Source organism: Truncatella angustata (assembly GCF_020726525.1).
Source record: "Truncatella angustata strain MPI-SDFR-AT-0073 chromosome Unknown BKA67scaffold_2, whole genome shotgun sequence".
NCBI classification, from domain to species: domain Eukaryota; kingdom Fungi; phylum Ascomycota; class Sordariomycetes; order Amphisphaeriales; family Sporocadaceae; genus Truncatella; species Truncatella angustata.
Genome location: NW_025763382.1, coordinates 797,268 through 822,774, shown reverse-complemented (window position 1 = coordinate 822,774; position 25,507 = coordinate 797,268). Strand labels below are relative to the sequence as shown.

Genomic DNA, 25,507 nt, shown 5'->3' with positions numbered 1-25,507 from the left:
AGGTACAGTACGGACTGGCCAGCCTGGGGATTAACTCGGACGAAACGTAGCATGTGTTCATTCAGAGCATACTGCGATTGAACGGCGGATAGCTGCTCCGTTGGTATTGTACAGTATTTCCTCATGGATTCACCTCACGGATATCTTGGCATGGCTTAATGTGGTGATATCATTCTTGTCATTAGTATTAGTGGTCAGACTTTGCAGATGGGCCCGACATCCTATGCCCCGTGTCATACGTTCGTCGTATTTTACAAATTCCCTACTTTACAAAATTTCTTTTCTCAAGTCAAATTTTAACGATGTTTGAGCCCGATACTATCCTTGCCCATGTGTTCCCATAGGCACTCTGGCAATTTGACAGTCATGTTCGACTCGTCCCATCCGTTCTCAAGTATGGCGGCAAGAACTCGAGGTACGGCCAGAGCGGTGCCATTGACCGTCCAGGGGTAGAAGACCTTTCCGGCCGACTTGAATTTCGTGGCAAGCCTCCTGGTTTGGTAGTCTGTGCAAATACTGACGCTGGTCACTTCACCCCAGCCGTTATCCTTCTGCCTCCTCGACGGGAAGAACGCCTCGATATCGCACTTCCTCATGGCAGAAGCACCCAGGTCCGTTGATGGCATTTCAAGGATCCGGCAATGAAGACCCAGCATCTGTAGGATCTCGGTCTGTATGTCGAGTATCTCATCGAAGATCTCGGTCGTTGCGTCCATATCCGGGTGCGACCAAGCAAACATCTCGACTTTGTTGAACTCGTGCACCCGGTACAGGCCCTTGGTATCGACGCCTCGAGCGCCAGCTTCAGCTCGGTAACATCTCGAGACACCGATACGCTTCGTGGGCAGATCGCTCTCTTCAATGGTGGTATCCGCCTTCATGCCTGCAAGCGGTATTTCTGCGGTGCCCGCAAGCACCAGCTCGGGCTTTCCCCGATCGCGGTCTGCCTGCGACTGTGCAAGGGCGTAGATTTGCGTCTCGCCGTTCTGATCTCTGGGCTGGAAGCCGCATGCCGAAGCGATGTGGCCATAGACGATGCTAGGAGGAGTCACCTGCCTCCAGCCGTGCTTCGTGGCGACTGACAGGGCGAAGTTGATCAGAGCCTGCTCCAGCTGCGCGCCGTCGTCTAGAAGGTAGTACCAGCCCCAGCCCGAGGATGTTGCTGCACCGGCGAAATCCAGCAGGCCGAGTTCTGATCCGATGTGCACATGCGAACGCCAGACCCTGTCCGAGGCTGACGGCTCAGGTTCGGGATGATCATTGATGTATGACAAGACGACAGCTTCGTGGCCTCGCGGCGTTGCCTCACTCGTCAGGTTTGGTATTTGCAGCGCCAGGTCGTCGATCTCGGTGGTGAGACGGTTCTCGCTTTGCTCGACGACGGCCAACTTCTCCTTCAGCTGTTTTGCTTCGGCGAGCAGCTGTTCCTTGCTCATGTCCTTCAGCTGCTCTATCGCTGGGGCGTCGTCATCTTGTGTGGCTGTGGGGTTCGCAATCTGCCTCCGCAACAGGTTGCTTCGCTCGCGTAGATGCCTTGCTTCCTTCTGGTGCTCCGTCCATTGCTGGTGCAAGGCGCTTATGCGCGCAGGGTAGGCGCTCTGCGGTGCGTAGTTCCTTTCTATGCAGTTTTGCTGGTGCAGGGCTGGGTTCTGCCGTATATGCTTGATGTCAATGTTGGGCCGAGGAGCTGTAGCTGGCCGCGCTGGGATAGGGAGAGGTTCTGAGCTAGGGGTCGCACCGGAGAATGGCGGCGATGCGTGGAAGAAGCGCGACGTGGGAGCTTGCATGCGACATGGCCGGCGTATGAAGAGTTTCGCCGGAGGTCTCATTTTGCCCGGGGCTGAGGCGAGTGAAGCCAGAGGCGTCCAACGACAAAACAGAATAGCAGTCGGCTTGCTTGCAATAGTCGCGTGTGACGTGAAATTGAGGACCTCGTCTCACGACTCTACCTGGCTTGTTGCGAGTTTTGCGGTGGAGCTTCCCTTCAACTGAAGCTTTCTTGTCCCCCCGCAAACATACAGAGTAAAAGGGCCTAGGTCACAGGGGGGTGCTGCAGTGTTAACTCAAGTCCCGCTACCCGAACATGAGCTGCACTTACTCCGCGCCTGCAGCTATAATATGATTAAGGTACAAGTTCAACCACTTGTAAAAGCAAAGAAACCTTAACAAACAAGAACCAGAAACAAAAACTGTGCGGGAGTACGCACGTGCATATCTCACGTACAGTAGCAGCAGGGCAGCTCCTGACGTTACGCATGCCATAGTTTAGGTCCAATCCATACATGCACTGGATCCCGTGCCGTGCCGCCACATGCAAGCAACAGCAAAAAGTTGTTTCCTAGGTTAGTACCATGAACTCCTTTCCTTTCAGCTACGCAGACAAATTACTCGATTCCCAGCCACAACTTCGCAATGGTATCGGCATTTTGGTTAGCCTCACAGACCTTGACTATTCAAAGCGCAAAGGAAAGCAGTCCTTATACATACTTCTAAAACATCTTTCTATGAAACTACTCAAGCGTCGAGTATAACGTGTCGACACACAATCCCAATATCCCAACTAGACTCCCCGTCTTCTCTAACCATGCACTACTTTAGCGACTCAAACTTCGCTTCCAAGTTACGGTCCCCGTTTGCGCAATACTTGATGGTCCACTGCCATAGGTCGTCTTGCTTCTTCACGTCATAGCTATCCTCGCTCGAGGGGATCGTCTTCCTTGCTTCGAAGTACTCTCCCGTGGTGCCAGAGACGTCGTCAGCCGTGGCCAACCGAGCAAGGTTGGCGCCGGACTGCTCGGGTTTCCAGATGTTGGGAGATATTGCGACGCGCAGCAACGGGATCATGCGAGGCAGCACCTTGTGCCAGAGGAACTGTTCAACGCCGGTCCCCTCGCGAGCCAGGCCAGTGCCGGGCATCAAGCCCGGGCAGAAAGCATTAACGGTAATTCCGCGTTCGGGGACTCGCTCCTTGAGTCGCGTGGCTAGAGCGTAGGCCCAGAGGACGTTGCACAGCTTGCTAGTAGAGTAACGCTGGCGGCCCCTCGGGTTGTTCACAGATGCGGGCGGCGGGTGCGCGAGATCCTCGGCCGTGGTATAAACAGCGTCGGGCAGTCCAGTCTTCTGCTTAGGGTCGTGAGTGCCGCTCGAAGTGAGGACTACGCGGGCATTCTGAGCCAAGTAGGGGCAGAGGAGGTGGAACAGCAAGGCATGTCCGACGTGGTTGATCGCGAAAGTCGACTCCAAGCCCTCGCCGTTCAAGTGCATCTCGGCTGGAAACTGCAGGGCGGCGTTCAAGAGCAAAGCCTGAATGAGAGGATAGTTCCGAGAGGCAAAGTTGTCTACGAAACGGCGAACGTCGGCCCCGTCGGACAGGTCCAAGGGCAGAAAGGTCACTTGTTCCCGGCCCAACGTGTTGTTCATGGCCACAGCGGCATTGCTTTTATCGGTACGCGAACACAGAATGATGGCGTACTCTGGATGCTCTCGAGCGATCTGGAGAGCTGCGAAGTATCCAAGATTGGCAGTACCACCAGTGACGACGACGGTTCGTGAAGGTGCCATGCTGGACAGTATAATGCAACAGCGTTTTGAGTTTGGTGATATAGATCAGTTAAGTCGCGGTGTCTGGCGGTAGCGTTTGCAGAGAGCTGTCACTCTTCCTATCTGTCTCCAACATAATGGATTCAAAGTTTTTGGGATGCGACTGGCCGCCGAGATTTATACTTTAGGTGTGGTTTAATCACAAGAAGCGTACAGCATCGATCGGGAGAAAGATTGGAAGGCATAGTTAAGATCGGGATAAAGTTTGGAAGGCAGAGTTCGATTTCGCGAAACGGTCCCCCGCGGGTTTGCTCCTTGAATCGTTGGTCTTCCTTTTGGCGGCTTATACAAAGGGAGCCGCGGGGGGCGCCGGTCAAACATTGCGGCCATCAGCAGCTTACCTACCATACCTACACGTCTGCAGAGAGGCCTTGCAACCATGCGTGCGGACTTGTAGCAGTCTGGGCCTCTTCAATCTCTAAACCACGGTCATATAGGTTGCGGATGCTTTGTTTGACCGACATGCATCACACTTATGAAGCGTGGGATTCTCATTACAGTCCTCAACGTACAGTCGACTGCCCAGTGCCGAGGGCGTCAACTACAGATGCGACCCACACAGACCCACTTCTACAACTTAATCTCCAACTCCATGATCACGTCGAGTGCATGCCCAAGATGCAACAAATATCAGCATCGTCACATAATCGAAGTCAGAACTCTACCGATTCCGCTGTATATTTCAAGTCTTGCCCACATATTAAGTCTAGCAGCACGCACAATGGTGGGGATGGTGGTAAACGAGGATATACTTGTGGATGGACAAGGCTATTTCTAATCACAGAGATAGCGTTGAATGAAAACCAATCATTATCCGTTTGTATCCCATATTCGCAGAGAGCCACGGGGACAACTGTTGGAGTGGTACTATTGAGCTGTATTGTTCCGACGGATCCCCTTGCATTCTGAGGCACGTCGTCTTACACTTACATGAAAAAGGTACGCTGTCAGTACTAGCCAAGACTCCTAATTGCGGGATGTCCTATAGTTGCAGGCATAATTTAACTGCCCCTGTCAGGTATTGACAAGGGTGGCAGGGACATTCGCTTGTGAAGTCAATATAGAAGTCAGCACTTCGCTAGGGCAGTTGTTTTACCCATCTCTACTATTTCTGTAGTTTTGGTGCTATGCTCAGTACACCTAAGACGTTAAATGGACAGTCGAATTATGAAATACGTCAATTTTAGGGAGGGGGGAATTGGATCGTATGTGATGTTATTGAAACTTCAAATGACAACATCCCAACATGTTTCATATGCAGGTATGACAAAGTACAATTGTGTAAGACTTACTATTGGACATTCCAGGACGGGTAATATTCACGGCCTTTCTCAACATCCGTCTCGACTCTCGAGCTGGGTTTTGCCGAACCCAAGGGAGGCGCGAATTTCTCCAACGAGGTCTCATACAAATTTCACTGACTTGTCCGTCACTTGTTGGCTTTCTCAGAGAACAGCGTTCAACTCCTGCATATCAGTCGAAACGACGAAAATTACAGGAAACGGCCTAATCGTTGGTGTAGGTAAGCCACACCACCCTCCACAGAAAGCCACTGCTGCGCAACGAACACATTCCTCGACTCAGTCGCCCACTGGCGTTGTGTGCAGGTCACACCAGCTGTTTCGGTTGACCTGGGGATGGTCTCTGAGGTAGGCTCCTTGCTTAGAAACCCGGAAATTGAGGCACTGATCTTACGAAAGGTTATTCAGCTCTTCAACAAGGACGAGTTCTTACAATTCATTAATCTCGCCCTCGCCAAGATAGGCTCAGGCGGCGATAATGAATACCTAGGTTCGGCGCACATGCTAACGAGGCTCACGGCTTTCGGCATCCCCGAATTCATAACCAAAAGCTTTGACGTCGATAAAGGCATACTGTCAGATCCTCAGACAGCACTGTTGACGGGGGCACTTCTAGCGCCGCGAGAGGACCGAAATACAGCTATGGGCGCAGCTATAATTGTTGTCCGTTGTCAACTCGGCGAGCTGGTCGAAGGACGTTCTGACAAATAATGCTGCCATACTTGCCCCGGAGGCGGGTGCTGCCACTCTTTGGAGGCGGTCCTGTGCGAAGCCCGCAAGCGCTTCTCGAGTTTGACTCTGATGCATCTGGATCAGATCGATGTTCACAAGCCGCAGGCGAACATTCAGCTTCAACAACATAATCGCTGCAGAGTACCGCTCATGGCGCTGAGACGCTTTCAAGGTCGACGCACCATTCCTAGATCTCAAAGTACCCAAGACATGCTCGCCATTTCCATTTCAGAGCAGCTAATAGCGGTGAGCCACAGGTAAAATTCTGCTTGATTGGATGTGGACGTTGTTGATGCATATAACAAGCAAAGATTTTCTCCCCGCTCTACTGATGGGTAAAAGTACTATGTACTATCCACTGCTGTAGATTGCCTAGAAAATAACAGTGCACATTCGAATCCCCACACTGGTTTGCTGCTAATCTAGGGGCTTAGGTCATGTGACCTCCCCACACGCTGCACTGTACTCCCAAATCTGTGGGGCTAAAATCTTGCGTGACACTATAAGCCTTTTATCAACAACCTGTCCAGCAACAAACATCCCAAGCCAGACAGACCAGTGAGAAGCCTTAAATTTCTAGTTCTCGTTAAGGACTCTTTTTTCACGATGGCCGACAGTATCGAAGCGGCTGCGCCGCACACCACCTTTGATGTAAAACCGCCCGCTCTTGCCCGCCTGTGAATTCGCTCAGAATTGACTAACACCTGCTCAGACCATCCTGGTCCTGGACTTCGGTAGCCAGACCAGTCATCTCATTCTGCGACGTCTGAGATCTCTCAATGTCTATGCTGAGATGCTCTCATGCACAACTAAACTTTCAGAGCTGACCTGGAAGCCTGTTGGCATTATTTTGAGCGGAGGTCCGTACAAATAAAACTTTCATGGCCATGACTCATGCCTCTCTAACGCAACTTTCAGGACCTTCTTCCGTTTACGATGATGGCGCTCCTCGTAAGATGATTGATTCCTCGCGCTGCATTCGTAATCTAACAATGAGAAGACGTTGATCCCGCAGTTTTTGATCTGGGAGTTCCTATCCTGTAGGTTTCTATCCCAGACTCAGAGATATCTGCTCATAGTCACAGGGGAATTTGCTATGGATGCCAAGAGCTTGCTTGGCGCATCAACGGCGAGAACGTCGCTCGTGGAACCACGCGCGAGTATGGCGAGACAGACCTTGCCATCCATCAGGTTGGTGGCCATGTCGACCGTCTTTTCGAGGGCTTCGGTGACAAGCTGCACGGTATGTTCGCCTTACGTAACAGCGGCGGCTTTTTGGGAACATGGTTTTAACATTCTTGTCTCGGTAGTCATCATGAGCCACTTCGACAAACTTGTTCGTCTCCCTGAGGGTTTCGTTACCATTGCCAGCACAAAGAACGCAGAGTTTGCTGGCATTGCCCACGAATCTAAGCCCATCTTCGGTTCGTCCTCCCTGTTGATATAAGCCTGCGTGACCAATCGTTACAAGCTGACACTATCTTCGGCAGGAATCCAATTCCACCCTGAAATTTCGCACACAGCCCGGGGTACTGAAGTTCTCGGCAATTTTGCCAAGAACATTTGCAACGCTCGTGCGAACTGGGAGATGGAGAACTTCTGTGAAAAGGAGATTATCAGAATTCGCAAGCTTGTTGGAGACAAGGCCCAAGTCGTATGGTTTATCCGTAGACCATTACTCCGGTGACCGACTAATTCTCGTTTACAGATTGGAGCCGTCTCTGGCGGCGTTGACAGCACGGTGGCGGCCCGACTTATGAAAGAAGCCATTGGTTCACGATTCCATGCTATCCTCGTGGATACTGGTAAGGAGATACCCTATGACACAACACGGATGGATCTAATACCTCTCTAGGTTTGATGCGTCTTAACGAATGCCCACAGGTTAAAGAGACGCTTCGGGAACATCTTGGTATCAACCTGACCATTGTGGATGGTGCAGAGCTCTTTCTGAGCCGTCTTGCCGGTGTGGTGGAACCTGAAGCGAAACGAAAAATCATTGGTGGGCTGTGTAAGTTGGTTACGGGCGTCCCTGTGTACTCATCGTACTAATATGCATAGTCATCGATCTCTTCGAGAAGGAGGCTATTCGGTAAGCTCGCCGTGTAACACACTACTGGCCATAGAGAACTAACTTGATAGCATCGAGAAAGAGGCCGAGAACACGGCTGTGGCCGGCAAGGTGGAATGGTTCCTTCAAGGCACTCTCTACGGTCAGTTTTATGATTGGTTGTTGCACAAGTTCCAAAGGACAGGTATACTGACTCTGACTAGCCGACCTAATCGAGAGTCTGAGTTTCAAGGGTCCATCAGCGACAATCAAATGTACGTTACTGCAATTCCCAAATTCGCCATCCAAGATAATAGCTGACCGCTACCATAGCCCACCACAATGCCGGTGGATTGCCGGCCCGCATGCAGAACGGCGTAAGTGAAAACGTTAGAATGATTACGGCATGATCTAACCTGGATTATAGGAAGCACAGCTCAAGTTGCTTGAGCCTCTCCGAGAGCTCGTATGTAGCCAAACTCCTTGAAGCATCTAATCTGACGCGTCGCTAACTTTCCCCAGTTCAAGGATGAGGTCAGGAGCTTTGGTCGCCAACTCGGTATTCATGAAGATCTTGTCATGAGGTGGCCGTTCCCAGGACCCGGCATCGGCATCAGGATCCTTGGCGAGGTCACTGCTGAAAGAGTCGAGATCGTCAGGCAGGCCGACCACATCTTCGTTTCCATGATCAGGGAAGCTGGTCTCTATAATGAGGTATGGACGGACAAACATCCTTGTCGGCAAAGATTTCGCGCTGACTTTAAACCAGATCTCTCAAGCATACGCTGCCCTTGACACCAACAGAGGTATGTATTTGTCTTGTCTTTGGACGCGGATTAGCGGTCCTACACTCGAAGATAAATGCTGACTGGGCCTTGTGTCACAGCTGTGGGCGTGATGGGTGATTCGCGTGTTTATGGTTACATTTGTATCCTGAGAGCCGTCAAGAGCTTGGATATGATGAGTGCTGAGCCGTTCGAGTTCCCCTGGGCCCTCCTCAGAGCTATCTCCAGAAAGATCGTCAATGAAGTAGATGGCATCTCCAGGGTGGTTTACGACACAACCGAGAAACCTCCAGGTAAGACAAACCCTCGGTTTCCCCTCTCACCTTATCCTGTCACTATCCCACTGCACTGCCTTCGTACCCAAGAAATAGTGCTAATTCGCAGTAGGCACTATCGAGCTAGAGTAATTTTCCAGATTTAATGAATAGACTGCTTTCTAGACCCTAGTACGGCTGGCATGTTGTGTATTCTTTAATAGTTGTGTTAAGAATGTGACTTGAACTTAGCCATGAAGTAATCTCACGGAGTTAATTGCAATTGACGCTTCGTACACATTCGAGGCCAGCCTCTATCATTTGCGTTGGTAAGAGAGCTCAAATGGGTCAAAATGGCAAACCAGGACAACAGCAACCATTTGGGGGTAAATAAAGCTGTTCGGCATGTACGGGACAGCTTGCGTAAGCGGCAAGGTTCGCGGGCAAACAGCCAGGCGGTTATTGTGGAATGCTCAGAGGGATGTCGAACTTGAAGCTCTCCATGTGAATCATATGCGCCTAAGCCTTGATTCATCGTTGCACAAATAATCATAGTTTCGGTACTACAATACATCGACTCACCCTACTAGTTAGAGTATTCAAGGCCCAAACATCAGTATTCAATACATAGCTATTAACGCATAAAAGTTCCTGGTATTTAATCCACCTATACATAGTAATCATTTGATTAGAGTATAATATGTTGCATTCTTGTAAATGCCGCATAGCCTTCTCTGTGAGATAAGGATACATGGATTTGGATAATGCCTAGCAAAATCTAGGCTGGGTGTTCCAGCCTGGTTGTGTATTAGCCGTAGATACCTATCTCGCTCTCCGGGCGTGTGTGATATGAGCACAATTCCCTAGTGCCTTGCTTGGTGGTGGATATCATATAGGACTCTTTCTTCCATTATCGCCCAATACAGGGGCCGAAAGCCTCGTTAATACATCAAACCCCTGATCGATGGCAAGTATCATATATATCTGAGTCGGGATACTGTGGATGTTAACGTCCTCGCAGGCCTATGACTGAGGGCACAAGCATGATGATTTCTTTAGTAAATCAGCATATACTCAAGAAGGCGGGAAAAATAAAAGAAAGAAGGGAAAAAACATAGATGCAGAAAGTGGGGAAGAAGAAGAAGAACAGAATCTTCGATGGTAGCAGTTGTTCCTAGATACATAACGACGACCAACATATCGTGTACCTGTCAATAAGACTAACACGATGTCTGCCATCGCCCTGGTGATTTTGGTGTCCGCATCTTCACCCTTGGTGAGCTTTGTATCAGCATAACCACGTTTCCCACAACACGCAATTCACAGAATTCATCCTTTATCCGTTTTCAGTACTCTTTCCTCACCCCAATTCTCTCTTCATCTTTCCCTCCACAACTGCCTGCTACTTCTCACTCACCCTCGATCACCATCAGTCAAGAAACACGTCACAATGGTGAACAAAGACATGATCAACCCCCGGCTGTCGCCTTTTGGTGACCAGGGCTTCAGAGGGCTCCGTCCCATCATGAAAACTGAGCCGTCTGAAGAGGCCGACCGCACCAGTGCCATTGGCCTGCTTGGTGGCCAAGCCGACGCCAACGATGACACAGAGGCCACGGATGGCAGCGCCGAGGCGGAGGCGGATATCCCTGCTGACATCATTGGTCTTACCACCGGCATGGACACTGACGACGAACCTAACACGGACGACGACATGGAGGCCACGGCTGGCAGCGCCAAGGCAGATGCGGATACCCCCGCCGTCGCCGTTGATCTTACTACCATCATGGACACTGACGCCAACCCTACCGCCGCCGCCAGCACCCCGACCCCTGGCATCTGGGCTACGCTCTCCATGAGCATCAACGGAGTCACGTACTCGGCCACCCAGCAGCCCATCCCCATCACCGCAGGCATGAGGGCCCTCGGCTACCTGAAGCAGGTCGGCGGCCTGCCCCCCATGGTCTGGTGCTTCATGCACACGGAGTGTTCCCACGAGATGCAGACCATCAAGAGGGAGTACCCGGGCCTCTACGACGGGGCGGCCCGGCGCGAGCTAGCGTGGACCGGCAGCCGCCGCGGGGAGTTCAACGTTAAGAAGCCCGTCCACAGTCTCGTGGGCATGCTGCTGTACGTCTCGGGCGAGCAGAGCGGCGACCACTGCGTGCGCGTCCTCAAGAAGGACGGCGAGGGCGGTGCGGAGAATCAGAATCCCGACCCCGTGCAGCCTGAGGAGGAGGATGTCGAGATGGAGGAGCCCAAGGGAAAGGCCAAGGACGTCGCCGAGGACGGAGCCAAGCACGAGTGCAAGATTATGTGGAAGGGCTGCATCATCGGCAGCACCCCCGAGATCCTCGAGGAAACCAGTAAGTGATAAAGAATTTCTTTTTAGACGTTTCTTCAGTCGATTCCGACATGTACCACTCGGGGCTTTTAAAGCTTCCGAGATAGTTCGTGGCTATTTCTTCCTCAGGTTCTCGGCGCCAGAAGCTAAATTGTCATATATAGAGGGTGCTTGTGCCAACTGCTACTACAACGGCGATCAGACCCGTTGTTCCTTCCTCAAGGCTTACCAGAAGAATTATGGGAAGGGCAAGGGCAAGGGAAAGGGAAAGGGCAAGGGAAAGGGAAAGGGCAAGGGAAAGGGAAAGGGCAAGGGCAAGAAGACCACGGCCGTTAAGGAAGCCAACACAGAGCAATCCGAGTAGAATCATGAGTAGAACTCCGCGGCCTCCGAACGACACGGAGGATAATTAGAGGCGACCAGAAAGGATGGTCGATCCACTGTGAGTACGCATAGCGTTGCGTCGTTATGATTTTGCCAATAAGGTGGCACATGAAGCTCTGTTCATGACCGAGAAAGGCACTCGATCCAGCATACAAGCATACTAGATGCATCACGAGATGCTAGAAAGGACTTTAAATGCAGTCTGTGCCCCAAATGCCTTGCACACGTCACAATTTCTTGTTGGGCATACAAGCTTGGATGGATGTCTTCTTCTTTTCTTAAATTGTAGACTCCTACGCGACACCCCAGACCCCTAGAGTCCAGTTTCCACCACTTACCCCTTGGCCTCTCAAGAGTCCTCCGGGCCCCATGCTCTGTCTTGATGTCCGCGTTTGCTGTGCCTGCACATCGATTTCGTTAGTTTTGGTGGCACCACCGAGTCCTTGCGCTAGCCAAAGATCGCGTTCTACCGCTGCAAGCGCCGGGATCTTGAGCTGCGTTGCCAGACTCGCACCAGCCCATGGTCCCATTGAGTCAATTACACGTAGTGTGCCTTGGACAGGTGGCTTGTGGCCCTTCTCTTTCCAGATAGCGGTCTCGATTGGGTCCTCTTCAGGCGGCACGTGGGCGGGATGTACCGATGGGTTCGATTCTCCTTTGCCCTCCGATGATGGTGAGGTCTGTATCGTCGGTATAGATCCTTCGCTACCATTGACAGAATCACCGTTGCGCTTTAGTTTGGGATTGTTTCGGTACGCGTGAACGCCACGACCCTGGATGGGATCCCAACCCCGTTCCTCTGCAAGCAGACATACTTCGTCAAAGATGCGGCCACGAATCCCTAAAATGCTGGAACAACCACCGGTGAATATGATTCGGGACATGCAAACGGCGCGTACGTCCATTGGCAGTTTAAGCAGGCTGAGGTATACCAACAAATGTAGGGGAAGCTCATCATCATCAAAACTGGCAAGAGCATACGGTGTATCGAAAAACGTCTTTTCGCAAGGTTCCGAAAGTCGCGAGAATGGTATCTGTACAGTCCGTGGTGGTCTGCAAGATGGAAGGAAAATAGATGTAGGGGCTGTATCCTCTGCAGGATCTATAGTTTCGGTTTCGTCCTCCTCGTGAAGCGTCGACAAGCCTTCAGGAATATTCTGGCTCGGCTTTCTGTGCGGCTTTTTGCACCATAGAATTCGTGTTGCTACCTCTTCACAGTCTTCGAAGCTGATTACATTATCGGTAGCCGATGATGTGTCCTGAGATATGCCCGGTGCTCGGCCGTCAATGGCACCAACCAAGAAATCCCGCGTCTCTTCTAAAAGCATCTTGCCTGCTCTTGTTGTGCGCCATGTGTTCACTTCGCGGTATTCGTATATTCCAGATACCGTGGTCTCGTGCCAGCCAATGTCGACGACCAATGCTGACCGTATGCCAGCAGCAAAGGTCGTGGTGGCCGGCGATGACAGCAAGGATATGGACGGCGCATGGAAACGGGTGAAGATGGTGTCGAGAACGGAAGAGAGGATCGGTAAGGGCAGAGCAGGCGGAAGAACCAAAGAGACTCTCCTCGGCTTTGAATCGATCAGGAGGTGTCTTGCGAGGGCATCTCGCAGCCCACGTTCGAGCCTGTCGCCCACCAAAGCCAGGTCTTGCCCTCTACATTCGAGTTGAAAGAGCTCCTGGTGGCCCCCCCACGAGCAGCCGACTGTTCTTGTTCGCCAGCTCTCGGTGTAGCCAGGTTCCCAAGCTCGTAGGTCGCCCGTCCGCTTGTCTGATTCCGCGTCGAAAGTAATGATGCGTTTCGGTGTCGGATCTCCCGCGAAGCCAACACGTATTCTTCGACAACCCAGCTCGACTATGAGCGCATCCTCTTCGACACGACCACTGCCACCTGAGGGTGATCCCAATACTGAGGAGGAGAGGGGGCGTATGGGCGTGGCTGGCACGCCGTCCCTTGTGGACTGGCCACCACCGCGGATGCTCGAAACGGTACGATGCGACAAGCTTGCGGCGGCGCTGGCGGACATGATGGGAGGTAGTTGTGCTACGAGTTCAGGGGATTGTTTCGAAGCGTTGCATGATCAAACGGTGGACATGATCGGAAGTCGAGCACTGGATGGGATTGTTACGCAGCGTGTCGGTCGCATGCGCAGTTCAGTAGAAAGGATGTCGCCCAGTACGTAACTCAGAGTCGCGTTGAAGCTCCATTCCATCCTGGCGTGCTAAAAAGGACATTCATCCCAAGTACAATACTTGGAGGCTACCATGTTATTGGTCGCGTGGTCCGCCTCGACGGCAATTCTCCGCGGCGCGGATATTCCATGTAGATCTACACTGTCTGTGTTGTCCTAGTCTAGACTAGAGAAATGTGTCTGGGGGGTCCAGAGTCTGGTTAATTGTCTCATGAATCACTCTTTTCGTCGTCGTGGACTTGACCTCAAAGTAGCCCGCGAAAGCCTTCCCCACCATCCCCGGGGGAACCAAAGTCAACAACCGGCACTAAAAGTCATGCTTTCATGACTCTGTTTAGTGGCAACTACACTTCAATCCAACCCAATTCAATCGTCCAACAATCCACCATGAATCACCCGTAGCATTTGAAAGTTGCATGCTTTGCTTTAAACAGTTGCTTCTCCATGAGTTTCGCAGCTTCTCGGTCCTCAGGGTAGTAGGGGTCTAAGATGGGCATTAAAGGGTATGTTGTGTCGATGTTGCCTCCAGCTGTCACCAACATGAACCGCGGGACTGACATGTGTCATGTAGCATCTACAAGGAAATCGGCCCAGGGAACCGGGTGTCACTGGCCAAGCTTGCTGTCGACCACCTGGAGAGCACAGGTCGCCCACTGAGGATTGCTATTGATATCGCCATTTGGCAGTTCCAAGTGCAGTCTGCCAGGGGCGGCTCGAATCCAGCTATCCGAACGCTGTTTTACCGCTTACTTCGTTTGCTCAGTCTTCATATCCAGCCCGTCTTTGTCTTTGATGGCCCGAACAAGCCAGTCTTCAAACGCAACAAGCGCTCTGGCCGCGGAGATGGCGTAGCTACCTCGATGGCCAAGCGGCTTATTCGCCTTTTTGGATTTCAAGTACACGATGCGCCGGGAGAGGCTGAGGCCGAGTGTGCTTTGTTGCAGCTCAATGGTATTGTTGATGCTGTACTCAGTGAAGATGTGGATACAATCATGTTTGGTTGCACAAAGACCATGAGAAATTGGTCCGCCGAGGGCAAGGGAAAAACCCCAACACATATATCCATGTACGACACAGCCGAGTTGCGGCAAGGTGACTCTGGATTGGATCGGGAGGGCATGGTTCTAGTCGCTCTCATGAGCGGCGGTGACTACTTGCCCGAAGGCATTCCTGGTGCCGGTGTGAAACTGGCCTGCGAAGCCGCCAGAGCGGGTTTTGGGAAGTCGCTTTGCCGTCTGAAGAAGTCTGACGTTGCAGGCCTGAATGAGTGGAGGAACAATCTCAAGCACGAGTTGGTCACGAACGGGAGTCGCTTCTTCCGGACAAAGCACAAGGCCCTCAATGTGCCGGAAGACTTCCCAAATCTCGACGTCCTTAGGTACTATACACATCCCGTGGTCTCACCTTTGGCAACTGTCGATAAACTAGGCAATCAGTGCTGGGATAAAAAGCTGGATATTTTCGGTCTGCGGGAATTCGCCAGAGAAACATTTGATTGGGAGTATCAAGGTGGCGCGATCAAGTTCATTCGGGTTCTTGCTCCTTGTCTGCTCGTTAGAAAGATCATGCAACTCGAACATCTTGGGGCTGCCCAGACCAGGGAAGTAGAGGATATGCAGGGCGAAGAAGGAAAATTAGTGCGGGCCATAACAACCCGACGAGAACACCTCAGCACAGATGCAACACCGGAGCTTCGGATATCTTTCATTCCAAATGACATAGTTGGATACAACTACGAAGAGGAACCAGAGGAGGAAATAACATATGGTCGGGATGGTCTTGCTTTGAACAGCGACGACGAGTTCGAAGCAGTTGCCGACGATGATGGCACAGTTGCAAAACCCGGGGCCAGGAAACCATTCAGTCCCGTGGAACCAGACTTGGTCTGGATGCCTGAAACAATCGCGAAACTCGGACTTCCACTGATGGTCGAAGACTGGGAAGAGGCGCAGCGTGCAAAAGCTGCGAAGAAAGGTAGGACGAGAATTCCCAAGCCGAAACAAAAAGTCAAGGAGAGGAACATGCAAGCGGGAGCACTTGACAAGTTCGTCAAGGTGAGCAAGAACGTAGCAGAAAGCGTCAAGGCTTCACGAAGTTCTTTGGTGGAGAAGCCAACATGTTATGCGATGAGCCGTACTCCCCTTGGACCGTTATCGTCTCCACCGCAGAAGCAGTCGTTGCCTTTCGTAATCGAAGATTCTCCCCAGAAACCAACACGACTATCAGCAGTACCTAGTAAGCAACCCACCAAGGCCAAGAAAAGTTCTGGGAAAGACAAGGCTTCCCTTTTGGACTCGACTGTCAATCCTTGGTCGCTAGCTAGCTCACTATTGCCTAGCAAACAAAAGTCGCTTGCTGCTGCCATTACAACGAAGTCTTCCGAGGCCATATGTATCGCATCTAGCCCACCTGCATCGCCTGCCAAGACTATTCGCCCGCGCATGAGACGAACTGGAAGCTATTCACCTGCTGAAAGCAAGTCTCATACTACCAGAACAAGTCCACAAGAGCGACAATCTGGAACACCGGTAGACGGAAATCCTAAGAACTTGCGCCCAATATCCAGGTGTAGATCCCCGAGCCCAACGCCACAGGCAGGCGTGAAATCACGCAGAAAACTAGCGAGGACAGAGTCGATGCCCACTGAATCTCCAAGGGGTGCAAAGAATCACGACGTGTTCGGAGCTCGGAGTACAGCTCTAACGAGAGCTCATACCGTTGCCATAGAGCCCGAACTTGAAAACTTTGATTCCGAGGATGACTTCGATCTGCCACCTCTAAGTACCTTCGGTGGCGGGAAACCAAAAGGTCACTATCCTGCGCCTTCTGCATCGACACTCTCAGCCGACACATCATTCACGGTACAAGACTCGGTCGTTTCTATCACAATAGATAGCTCGCCAGCCCCAGCACCAAGAACATGGTCGCGGAAATCGCCACTGCCGGTTTCTGTCGTGTCAGAGCTGCCGGTACCGTCGAAGCTACCATCAGCCACGAAGGCGGCGCCGGCAGCCAGGAAGCAGGGCAAGCTCAGCGATGTCTTCAATATGCGCACGACGAAGATGTACGTTCCACGCAAGAGCGAGCCAGGCTTCTTCAGAGAGATCGAGGTCACCGTTGCCGAGGCGGAGCGGATGTCGCTCAGAAGAAGCAATGACAGGAGATGGCGACAGAGCGACATCAGTGTCGTGGACTTGACGGGTGACGATTGAATGTGTATTAAATCATGAACATGGCGTACATGGGCGTCTGGTTTAAACGAGCCTTATGGGTTTGCTCACGGGCTTCTTTCTGGTATTAGTTGTTGCATAATGAAATGATCACGAAAGCTCTGGTAGGAGGAGCAAGCAAATTTTATGCCCCTTGGCAAACACCAACCGCGCCTGCTCTTGAACATGTAAAGTGTTTATTCTATATCGTGAAGTCTCATCATCCGTCATATTTACCAACTAATCCGGGGTATGTGGGTATCCTGCAGTAAATACAAACTTCGGCCTTTTCTCTCTCTGCCCCTCCCTCTCTCTCGGTCCATGAAAGACGTCGTGATTATAAACAGGCAATTCCAATGAACAACAAGGGCCATTCCCCCTCTTGTCTCTCTCTTTCTCTCGTATATCATAACTCGTAAAATGAAATGTGACGCAACAATCATCCTCCTACTCCGTGCTGACTGGCCGAGTGCCTGCAATGCCGCCACACAACCCATCGTTACCACCCGGTCCTCAACTAATACAGAGGCATGTACCACGGTGCAAAACTAGTCTTCCGACCAGGGCAGATCTCTCTCCATGACCCTCACGCAGGTGAGGTAGCCAACAGGGCTCGACGTGGTCCCGTCCTTGCCCGGATTGCTGAGCTCCAGCTCGAGCCCGGTGCCCATGAGAGGGCGCACAAGCTCCCTCGCCGCGCTCTTCATCTCGTCGATCCGCTTCTCGAACCTTCGGAGGTTGTCCCGGCTGTACAGGTCCGGAGTGAGCTTGAGAAAGCGCTTACACTCGTCGTGCGTGAGGTAGACGGCGCCGCTCGGCGACCCGAGCATCCGATATGTCCGCCCGACGTTTGCGAGGCTCGGGATGGCGGCTGGCGGGGGCGCAGACCGGTTTCCGGAAGACGAGCCGCCCCTCCGATCTGACGGCGGCGGAGGTGGTGGTGGCGGGGGCGCTGGGGATGTGTTGTCTGCCAGCCACTGGCGGAAGAACGACACAGCTAGCCAGTCGAGGTAGGAAGTGCCGGGGGTCACCCTCTCGCCACGGGAGTTGGTTAGGTTCAACCTGAACAGGCGCCCCTCGATCCGTGATATCGTCTCTTCCAGCTCATCTACCTTATCTTCTATGATGTCGAGCACAATTTCGGGCAGCGCATTCCTGATACTGCGCTCTCCTGACGGCCACTGGCCCACGACGTGGATGAGCGCTTCTTGGAAGATCACCTTCGATCTTGCCAGATATCCGAGTTTCAAGTAAGAGACCGGGTACTTGGCTATCTGCTTCCATAGCCGTGACTGGAACTGCAGGAGATGATGATCGACTCGTGGGCCGCATACGGCTAGAGCATCGTATTGGTCTGCAAGCGTTAGAAGCGACTTGCACTGCACGTATGCGTCCGCTATATTGATGCCGTCGAGTATCGGAGGGTAGTTGTAAAACACGCGAAAGAGGTTGTCGTAATCTCGCAGGAGGTCGGCATCTGCCTGCGACAAGGGCATGCCTTCGTCAGGAGCCGGTAGGTTTGACGCATGGTGACCGGTGAGCGAGAGATTTGCGACAGATCGGAAAAAGGACGCGCCCGCGTGCGAGGCCGAGTGCGAATGCTTGTGCCGAGTCGAAGACGTGTTTGCGCTTGGAGTGCCTCCGCCGAATATCGAGCCCGTTTGTTGCGACGAGTTCGTGTTTGTCAGGCTACTGCTGCCTTCCGCCTCTTTCTGCACCAGCATGGGTATATCATCCGTTCCCGTTCCGTTGTCTAACTCATATCTCCATCGCCTCCTCGGACCCGGCGATCCTGCGCCTGGTCTCGTCAACTCGTTCCCGCTGTCTGTTGAATTCCTGCTTCCAATATCGACACCGCTATCTTGTCCTATCCTCGCAAGATCTTTGCTGGGCGCCTCTGGCAACGACGGTAACGCCGGTAATATAGTCGCCTTAGACCACTGCTGGCTGGTCGATGCCTCGAAGAAACCCGAAGACCGTGTGAGTGTGTGCCGGTGAAGCAGATACCGGTTTTCCTTGCCGCCCGCCCTGATCACGATCTCGACGTCGCCCGACGCGCTGAACCAGGGAAATTCATTCTGAGGTATATAGGTTGTGCCGCCAGCGTGGGAGCGGTTGTATCTCTTGCTGCGCGAGGAAACGTGGGGGGCTCGAGACGGTCGCGTGCCGACAACGGACTGGGCTCCACGGACGGTGAGGGAATGCGACAGCGGCTCGGGCTCACGTTGCGACACCATGCCCGGAGATTCGGTGCGTAACCTTCTTTTTATCCTTGTTACAATTTGCGAGAAACGTGCAGATTGAGTTCACCCTGAGACATGGGGAGGTTTTCTTCCCTTTCCCTCCCTATGCCTCGCGTGTTTCCTATTACCAGTCGCTGATGAGACGGGTTGCTGAAGAGGGGCAATTGTTGTGGCTGGAGCTCATGACAGGAGTATAGCAGAGCCAAAAGCGATCGCGACTTTTTTTCGTGGTTTCGTGATGTTTTTGTCAATGTCGTGAAATGCAAATGCTCCGAAAATGTGAGCTAGACAAAGCAAGTTTTGAGACCTGAGCTATACCTCAGATAAACACCGCTGTTTTCCTTCCAAATCGACTTGCTGCCCTGTTTCCAATGCCGAAGCTCGTGAATGGTGGGCAGATCAATTGAATCTCTGAGGCTGTGCCCGCGCTGTCGCCACAGGAGGTCGGGGCGATGAGCAAGGATGCAATCAAGCGCTGGCAAGCTTAACGAGGAGGTCGCTTTCACTTTGGCCGATGGGCAGATGGGCAAGCACAAGCACAAGCACAAGCAGGAATACTTCTAGAAGCAAGGGAGCGAAGGCGTGGAATAATAATAATAATAATAATAATAATAATAATAGTGTCAGAGAGCAATTGGTTTCACGAGATGAGTAAGATTATAACTCTACAAGATTAAGCTTGTAACCACACGCGACATCACTAACTTTAGGAGGTTGTTAGTTAAAACGCATCAATTCCCCATCAACAAGCTTGTCGAAAAACGTCCAAAAGACTCGCGGCCGCCAACCAAATCATTCGCATCCCCCTTCCCGCGTTTCTTGTGTTTATTGCTCGACGGCGTACGGCGGTCCCAGTAGGTCGAGTGACTCTGGCTTCGCTCTCTTGCTCCCGAACTAAATCATGCAGCCCACCCTCCTTCAGCAATGCTGGCCGTTTGCAGCCATCGGCCACTGTCGGCCACTCCTCGTGGGCCTATCGATAATGCTCCGGGGCCACTCCATTTCAGCTGTGTAGGGAACGCGACCGAGCTGTCTTGGCCAGTCGTTCGCTGGCAACTGGGGCCACCGTCAAACCCCCCGATCCAACATACTCATTAAATGCCCTGGCTGGTGTGCACCAATTTGCTAAGACTTTCAACTGGCATGTAAGCTCTTGGTGAGTGCAGCCTGTTTCGAGATAGTCCTAATGCCGGAAACGGTTGCCAAGCCTAATTGACTCGAGGAGGAGTAACCGCGACCGTTGGAACCTCTGATACTGTTTTATGAGAGACAGGGGTCTTTTACTTGGAACAGGACTATAAGACTTTTTGAGGCCCGGATTATACCAGTCGTTGTTGACATAGATCCGCTAAAGTCGGTCCCCATGCGAGTTCATCTGTTTACAACAGGTCGTTCGCAATAGACGAGGGCGCTCTGTAAGTGGTAGTTCAGTGTTGAGTCCACAATGGAGGGTTGTGCCCAGCTTATTTATCCAACCCTTCGCGTGGATTCAATTTGCGGTGAATTCCTTGATATTGCTTGTGTCTATATATCTTACCTGCGCTTTTGGCTGAATATCGTTATCTACTGTAAATTTTTAAAAAAAAAATTAAAATTTCTTTTTAGCTATGTAACAAAATTTGAAAGGTCAAGCCTGTTACATCGGTCCATTGTGCGCAAACCTAAATCGTATTTGCGCAATCATGATGAAAACTCGACCGAGTTCGTACCTCAAAATTAAATCTCACCGCCGTATACAGAGCAGAGGCTTCTAGGTTCTTTCGAGTCGTGAATTGACGATTTACTACAAATGGTTCCTCTTCTCACCTGGTAGTAATTCTGGGAATGCATAGGAACACGCCTTTTAATTGTTAGGAATATATTCAATTACGCCGGCATCATAAGGAAAGCATTTGAATTGTTTGACAGATCACCGCCCGCATCTCTTCTGTCATTCGCAGACTTGCCATGACCATGCAGACAGATCGCATTGAAATATCAACAATGATTCATGAGTATGATCAACTACGCTGTACTATTTGGTTCATGGATTGGTAGGAGTATTGCACGAGGCGTACAAAGTTTTGATGAGGGCGAATATTACTATTGTAAGGTGATCAGTTTTTGTCGTGAATCTGAGCATGGATGCTTTCATGGTCTAAGCACTTGATTCATTGTTGCCTAATGACCCACGTCGAGTAGCATTACAATATCGCTTCGAGTACACATATGTGTATTTAGCTGAGGTACGAGGCAAGGATGTCTTTAGAATTTCATAAAGGAGGCTGGAATTGATTTTGTTGTACATATAGGAACACAAGCGCCGAAACTTTTGGAAAGCCCACCCATGCGGCGCCTGTCGCGAATGTGGAATAAAAAAAGTCGATGAAAATCGTAAAGCACGTCACAAACTCCGGTCCGACCACACCAACCAACGCAACTACCCATAAAACCCGCAATCATTATGGTTTGCGTATTCTCGCAGCGCTCAGGCGCCATTTGACTTAGGCCATCTCCATGTCGACGTCTTGTGACGGTGCAGGCTGTGGTGTGCCAGCGACAACCATCACCTCGCTTCCCTCAAACACGGGAGGAGAGACCTTAAGGTTCTGGAAGGTTTGATTGAGATCCCTGCTAATAAATTGACCGCGTTGCAAGTCTTCGGCGAAGAGGAAGAAGCCCTCAGAGGCCTCGACGAGATACGATTGCAGGCCCCTGCTCTCGAGCTGGATTTGCACGTTGCTGATTGGGAAGTGGTTTTCAATATATCGTGCCCAGCCACGAGCAGCGGCTTCTCTATGCTCATCATTGCTGATACGGCTCCAGCCAATGCCAAGGTGAAGAGTGAAATTGTCAATAATAGGCTGAGAGCTTGAGTCAACAGAGAGGCCAGGTGTGGCGATGGCTGTGTCGTTGATGTCGCGCACAGGACTCGACCTGTTGGCAGTAGAAACCGAGAAAGAACTCATGTCTAGTCGTTGTGATTTGTTGCTTCGAAAAGAAGGGCGCTCTTGTTGTTTAAAAGCGCGTGCCTCCTCGTTCTTCCGAAGCTCTTCCTCGGCAGACTTCTCTTCCAACCATGTGCCAGACTGGCTGTCGGCTTGGGAGATGTATGCCTGAGATCTCTTAATCAAGGTCATACCTGGGCCATAGACCCACTCGTCTTCGGGCTCTTTGACAGGTTCAATGGTTTCGAGCTTGGCTTCCTCAACATCAAGATTGATAGCAGCTTCATCTCTGGAGCGCTTACGCCCAGCACTTTGTGACGTTGCTGATTGCAAGGGCTGTTGTTGCATTTGAAAGCGTGCAGCAGCGGGAGAAGCAAAAGATCCCGGACAGGTCAGAGGAGAAGGCTGATGCGAGAATACTGGCATGCCAAATGTGGGTTGATGAGCAGCGCTTGGCGGCATGGCCAAGACTGGAGACTGTGTACGTGAGAAGGAACCCATTGTGATCTGTGAGTACTAGATGTCAGATATCAGACAGCAAGTTTGGTTAGATGCGCGTAGCGACTTTGTTGCAAACAATCGACGAGATAGGTAGGGCCGGAGGAGGGTCCACTAAATGGTGAATAGTAGACTACGAGAAAGATCAATGGATTCAAGATGAGGCAATTCAATTTATGTGAATAAGTGAATATAGGGATCTGAAAAACAAGTTCGAGTCGGCGATACCCTGAGGTGGTGTTGGTCAAGACGCCGACAGAGTGCGGCTGGGTGGTGCACGCTACCAACAAGAGGAAGCGCGTAGAGTGAATCAAGTATATCTGCGCGGCAGAAAGATGGGTTAAGATGGAGGAGAAGGTATTTTAGGAGTACGGATGTAGGAGGTGAGTGTAAGTAATCAGGAGGAGAATGTGTGTGTGGATGGGAGAGACGCGTGAGGAGAGGAAATCAGTAGTGATGAGTAGGGTGGTGGCAGATACATGTAAGAAACGGATTAGAAGAAAAGACGAGAAGCAGCATCGAGAAGAGCTGCGCAGGATAAGTACAAGGATTGGCGTGGTTGCTCTGGAGTGCATGGATGAGAGTTTGGGGGTGCGGATGGATCATCCAGAGTCAGTCGCTTGCTGATTGCACTGGCGTATGAACGAGAGAGCTGACTAGGTAACGCTTCCCCTTGTCTGGACGGCTGAGACCGAGAAGCGGCAAGTCTGATCTGAGGTCGCGAGCTACCCCGTCCGTCTTGTCTGTCAAGTCTGTCCTCCTGTCTCCAGTGTGAGTGTGTGAGGCGCAGAGGCGCAAAAGGCGACGCAGAAAGCCCGGGCAGCCGAGCAAGCCTATCCTATTCCGTAACAGACCCAGAAGACTCTAGCGTAGTACGCCCGGACCATCGCAGTAGTTAGAAAGCTCCTTCATTGGTGACTTTCTCGGCCAAGATACCAAGAAGTAAGTACCCACAACTCAGTGAGGGCCAGGGCTGCGGAAGCTTTTCTAAGTGCGTCTTCCCATTGGCTGGCCTGATGACGTGGGTCCCTTGGTTAGCAGGAATGCCAGAATGCGCAGGGTGTGCCAATCCTTGCTGGCAACGGAAGCGAGAGATGCCTCAGGCATCATGTATGGGCCGAAGGCAAAAGTGGGAGGTTGGGTTGAGTCTGCAATTATCGGAAAACCGGAGGACATTGTTCCATTTAGGTCATACTGCTGGCTCCACTGCAAACACGATTCAGGTGGATTGATGTCTATCATTGCCGCAGCATTCTTGTTGCGTGCTCCTCGAGGTGGACACTTTGCTCAAGTTACACAGAATGACGCTGGCGGATCCGATCTTCCACTGAAGTTGTACGAGTCCCGATCTTTAAGTGGATCTGCAAAGACAGGACACACCTAAGCCTTCAGCTGTTTGTAGAGACATTGCTCCGGACCGAGTTGAAACTTTTAAGTACTGTTCCTGAAGCACAGATATGAAACCGGTTTGGCATTTATTTGACACAACTGCATCGAGTGCAAGAAAAATGGTTTCTTCAATGTTAAATCTGTTTGTTTGGGCAACTAATTCTGCGGGATTACTGCGAATAGTGGACGACCTCATTGACGTATAATCTTCCTTGCTTATCGCAATCTTGACGACAACCAGCTCAGTTCACACATTCATGACTGGATTGCCATTATCGTCTACCTCCTGGCCCTCTCTGCCCTGGATTCCGAGAACTTCTTGGTAGAGGGTTAGATCATCGGCATTTTCCACACCTCCATACAACCCTCGAAAACCTGGTGTGTCTAATCCAATCGGGCTATGAGCTCTGTTATGCTGGTCTTGAACTGTGCCTGAGTTGTGGATCCGTTGATGACTATACCTCGTAACTGGAGCCGTATACGCGCCCTGGAGGCGACTCTGGTGGCGTGCCTCCGGTAGATGCTGTGGAGTGCTTGGTTGTTCTGCCGGCGGCAGAGAGTCATTGTAGATTCTCAGCGCGGGACCTGACCCATGGACCACCGCATCGATCCGTACTGCTCTGTTATATCCTGTGGGAATGGTCGCCGGAGACTGCGCACTGGATGAAGATGATGATCCACGACCTGGCGATCGAACATATGTTTCGACAAACCTGACAGCAGAGCGCAAGAGTCTCTTCCTGCCGGTTGTGAGCTATGTGGGCACTGTTAGTTGGCATGCTAAGTCTGCAGTGTTGAGTTAGACCGACAGGAGTGCAACTCAGGGGACTATTCCTATCTAGAGATGAGGTTCGAGGAGGCGTTACAGGTGGTTCTCGTGGAGAACCATCTTTCAGTAACACACGGTCGGCGTTGTGCAGTATCTGTTGCGATCAGAAATGTTAACAATTTGATGACACTTGACTTGCTTACAGAAGGCAGCAGGTGCTCGCTAGAAACTATTCTTATGCTAGCTGAGAATGGCGGAGGGAGTGACGGGAAAGTAGTGGCAGCAGTAGCAGATGTATGCTGAAGGATGTCCGAGTCCGAGGTTGCAATCTGAGATGATCCTAAATGGAATCTTGAGCTCGACTCACCCGGCCGGTCGAATCTAAGGGCTGCTGGTGTATAAAAATCTAAGAGCCTTCTGGGGGTCAGATCGTTCGGGTTCAACACTGCATCCCCTGAACCCGCCATGATCTCTACATCTCCATGCTCCAGCCGCTTATCGTCTTGGCCAATAGACCTAGCACGGATAGCTGATTGGGGCTCTAACTGAGATGCAGTGCCAGCTTCTTGTTGGCTGCGAGCTCGTTCATCTTCTCTAGCAAGGAATCTTCTGTATCGGCGATGCCGCTCGAACTCCATGACCTCCGACAAGGTCAAGGAGATTTTTGTAGGAGGATATCGTAGCATTGTGAGGGGCTTCAAGGATTTATTTAGCAGTAAGCGCAGAAGATCAAGATAAAATCCTATAATAGGGATGACTTCTTAGCACTTGGCGTATCTTGTCCCTAGGAGTCGATGTTCGGATCCCCGTTTCTTCCCTTGCTTCAA

At 51.5% G+C, this 25,507-nt stretch overlaps 10 protein-coding genes across 10 annotated transcripts; 4 read left to right on the top strand and 6 right to left on the bottom strand.

The window, feature by feature from the left end:
• Positions 1-140: 140 nt before the first annotated feature.
• Positions 141-2,142, bottom strand: BKA67DRAFT_551944 (uncharacterized protein). Its single transcript, XM_046101797.1, has one exon. It carries the CDS (start codon positions 1,827-1,829, stop codon positions 297-299), a length of 1,533 nt encoding a protein of 510 aa, XP_045960681.1. The 5' UTR covers positions 1,830-2,142; the 3' UTR covers positions 141-296.
• A 342-nt stretch (positions 2,143-2,484) lies between these two features.
• BKA67DRAFT_156269 (short-chain dehydrogenase) lies at positions 2,485-3,803 on the bottom strand. Its single transcript, XM_046095143.1, has one exon. The coding sequence runs from the start codon at positions 3,559-3,561 to the stop codon at positions 2,590-2,592; it is 972 nt and encodes a 323-aa protein (XP_045960680.1). The 5' UTR covers positions 3,562-3,803; the 3' UTR covers positions 2,485-2,589.
• Positions 3,804-4,631: 828 nt separating this feature from the next.
• Positions 4,632-6,038, top strand: BKA67DRAFT_156345 (uncharacterized protein). The gene is made up of 3 exons (XM_046095144.1): positions 4,632-5,122; positions 5,185-5,249; positions 5,310-6,038. The coding sequence occupies exons 1-3, from the start codon at positions 4,753-4,755 to the stop codon at positions 5,610-5,612; spliced, it is 738 nt and encodes a 245-aa protein (XP_045960679.1). The 5' UTR covers positions 4,632-4,752; the 3' UTR covers positions 5,613-6,038.
• Positions 6,039-6,077: 39 nt separating this feature from the next.
• BKA67DRAFT_551932 (GMP synthase) lies at positions 6,078-9,334 on the top strand. The gene is made up of 17 exons (XM_046101796.1): positions 6,078-6,284; positions 6,346-6,493; positions 6,552-6,584; positions 6,634-6,673; positions 6,719-6,876; positions 6,944-7,057; positions 7,124-7,287; positions 7,342-7,438; positions 7,489-7,644; positions 7,695-7,725; positions 7,776-7,846; positions 7,908-7,958; positions 8,017-8,060; positions 8,111-8,149; positions 8,206-8,397; positions 8,453-8,489; positions 8,570-9,334. The coding sequence occupies exons 1-17, from the start codon at positions 6,240-6,242 to the stop codon at positions 8,887-8,889; spliced, it is 1,740 nt and encodes a 579-aa protein (XP_045960678.1). The 5' UTR covers positions 6,078-6,239; the 3' UTR covers positions 8,890-9,334.
• An 838-nt stretch (positions 9,335-10,172) lies between these two features.
• BKA67DRAFT_531714 (uncharacterized protein) lies at positions 10,173-11,430 on the top strand (the record flags this gene model as incomplete). The annotated part of the gene is made up of 2 exons (XM_046099419.1): positions 10,173-11,088; positions 11,231-11,430. The coding sequence occupies 2 exons, from the start codon at positions 10,173-10,175 to the stop codon at positions 11,428-11,430; spliced, it is 1,116 nt and encodes a 371-aa protein (XP_045960677.1).
• BKA67DRAFT_551926 (uncharacterized protein) lies at positions 11,308-13,649 on the bottom strand. The gene has a single exon (XM_046101795.1). It carries the CDS (start codon positions 13,478-13,480, stop codon positions 11,744-11,746), a length of 1,737 nt encoding a protein of 578 aa, XP_045960676.1. The 5' UTR covers positions 13,481-13,649; the 3' UTR covers positions 11,308-11,743.
• A 485-nt stretch (positions 13,650-14,134) lies between these two features.
• On the top strand, positions 14,135-16,857 carry BKA67DRAFT_531712 (uncharacterized protein; the record flags this gene model as incomplete). Its single annotated transcript, XM_046099418.1, has 2 exons — positions 14,135-14,148; positions 14,217-16,857. 2 exons carry the CDS (start codon positions 14,135-14,137, stop codon positions 16,855-16,857), a joined length of 2,655 nt encoding a protein of 884 aa, XP_045960675.1.
• Positions 16,858-17,402: 545 nt separating this feature from the next.
• BKA67DRAFT_531711 (uncharacterized protein) lies at positions 17,403-19,091 on the bottom strand (the record flags this gene model as incomplete). The annotated part of the gene is made up of 1 exon (XM_046099417.1): positions 17,403-19,091. One exon carries the CDS (start codon positions 19,089-19,091, stop codon positions 17,403-17,405), a length of 1,689 nt encoding a protein of 562 aa, XP_045960674.1.
• Positions 19,092-21,553: 2,462 nt separating this feature from the next.
• BKA67DRAFT_156158 (uncharacterized protein) lies at positions 21,554-22,728 on the bottom strand. The gene has a single exon (XM_046095142.1). It carries the CDS (start codon positions 22,523-22,525, stop codon positions 21,581-21,583), a length of 945 nt encoding a protein of 314 aa, XP_045960673.1. The 5' UTR covers positions 22,526-22,728; the 3' UTR covers positions 21,554-21,580.
• Positions 22,729-24,158: 1,430 nt separating this feature from the next.
• Positions 24,159-25,366, bottom strand: BKA67DRAFT_654775 (uncharacterized protein; the record flags this gene model as incomplete). Its single annotated transcript, XM_046106614.1, has 3 exons — positions 24,159-24,665; positions 24,721-24,834; positions 24,884-25,366. 3 exons carry the CDS (start codon positions 25,364-25,366, stop codon positions 24,159-24,161), a joined length of 1,104 nt encoding a protein of 367 aa, XP_045960672.1.
• Positions 25,367-25,507: the final 141 nt, after the last annotated feature.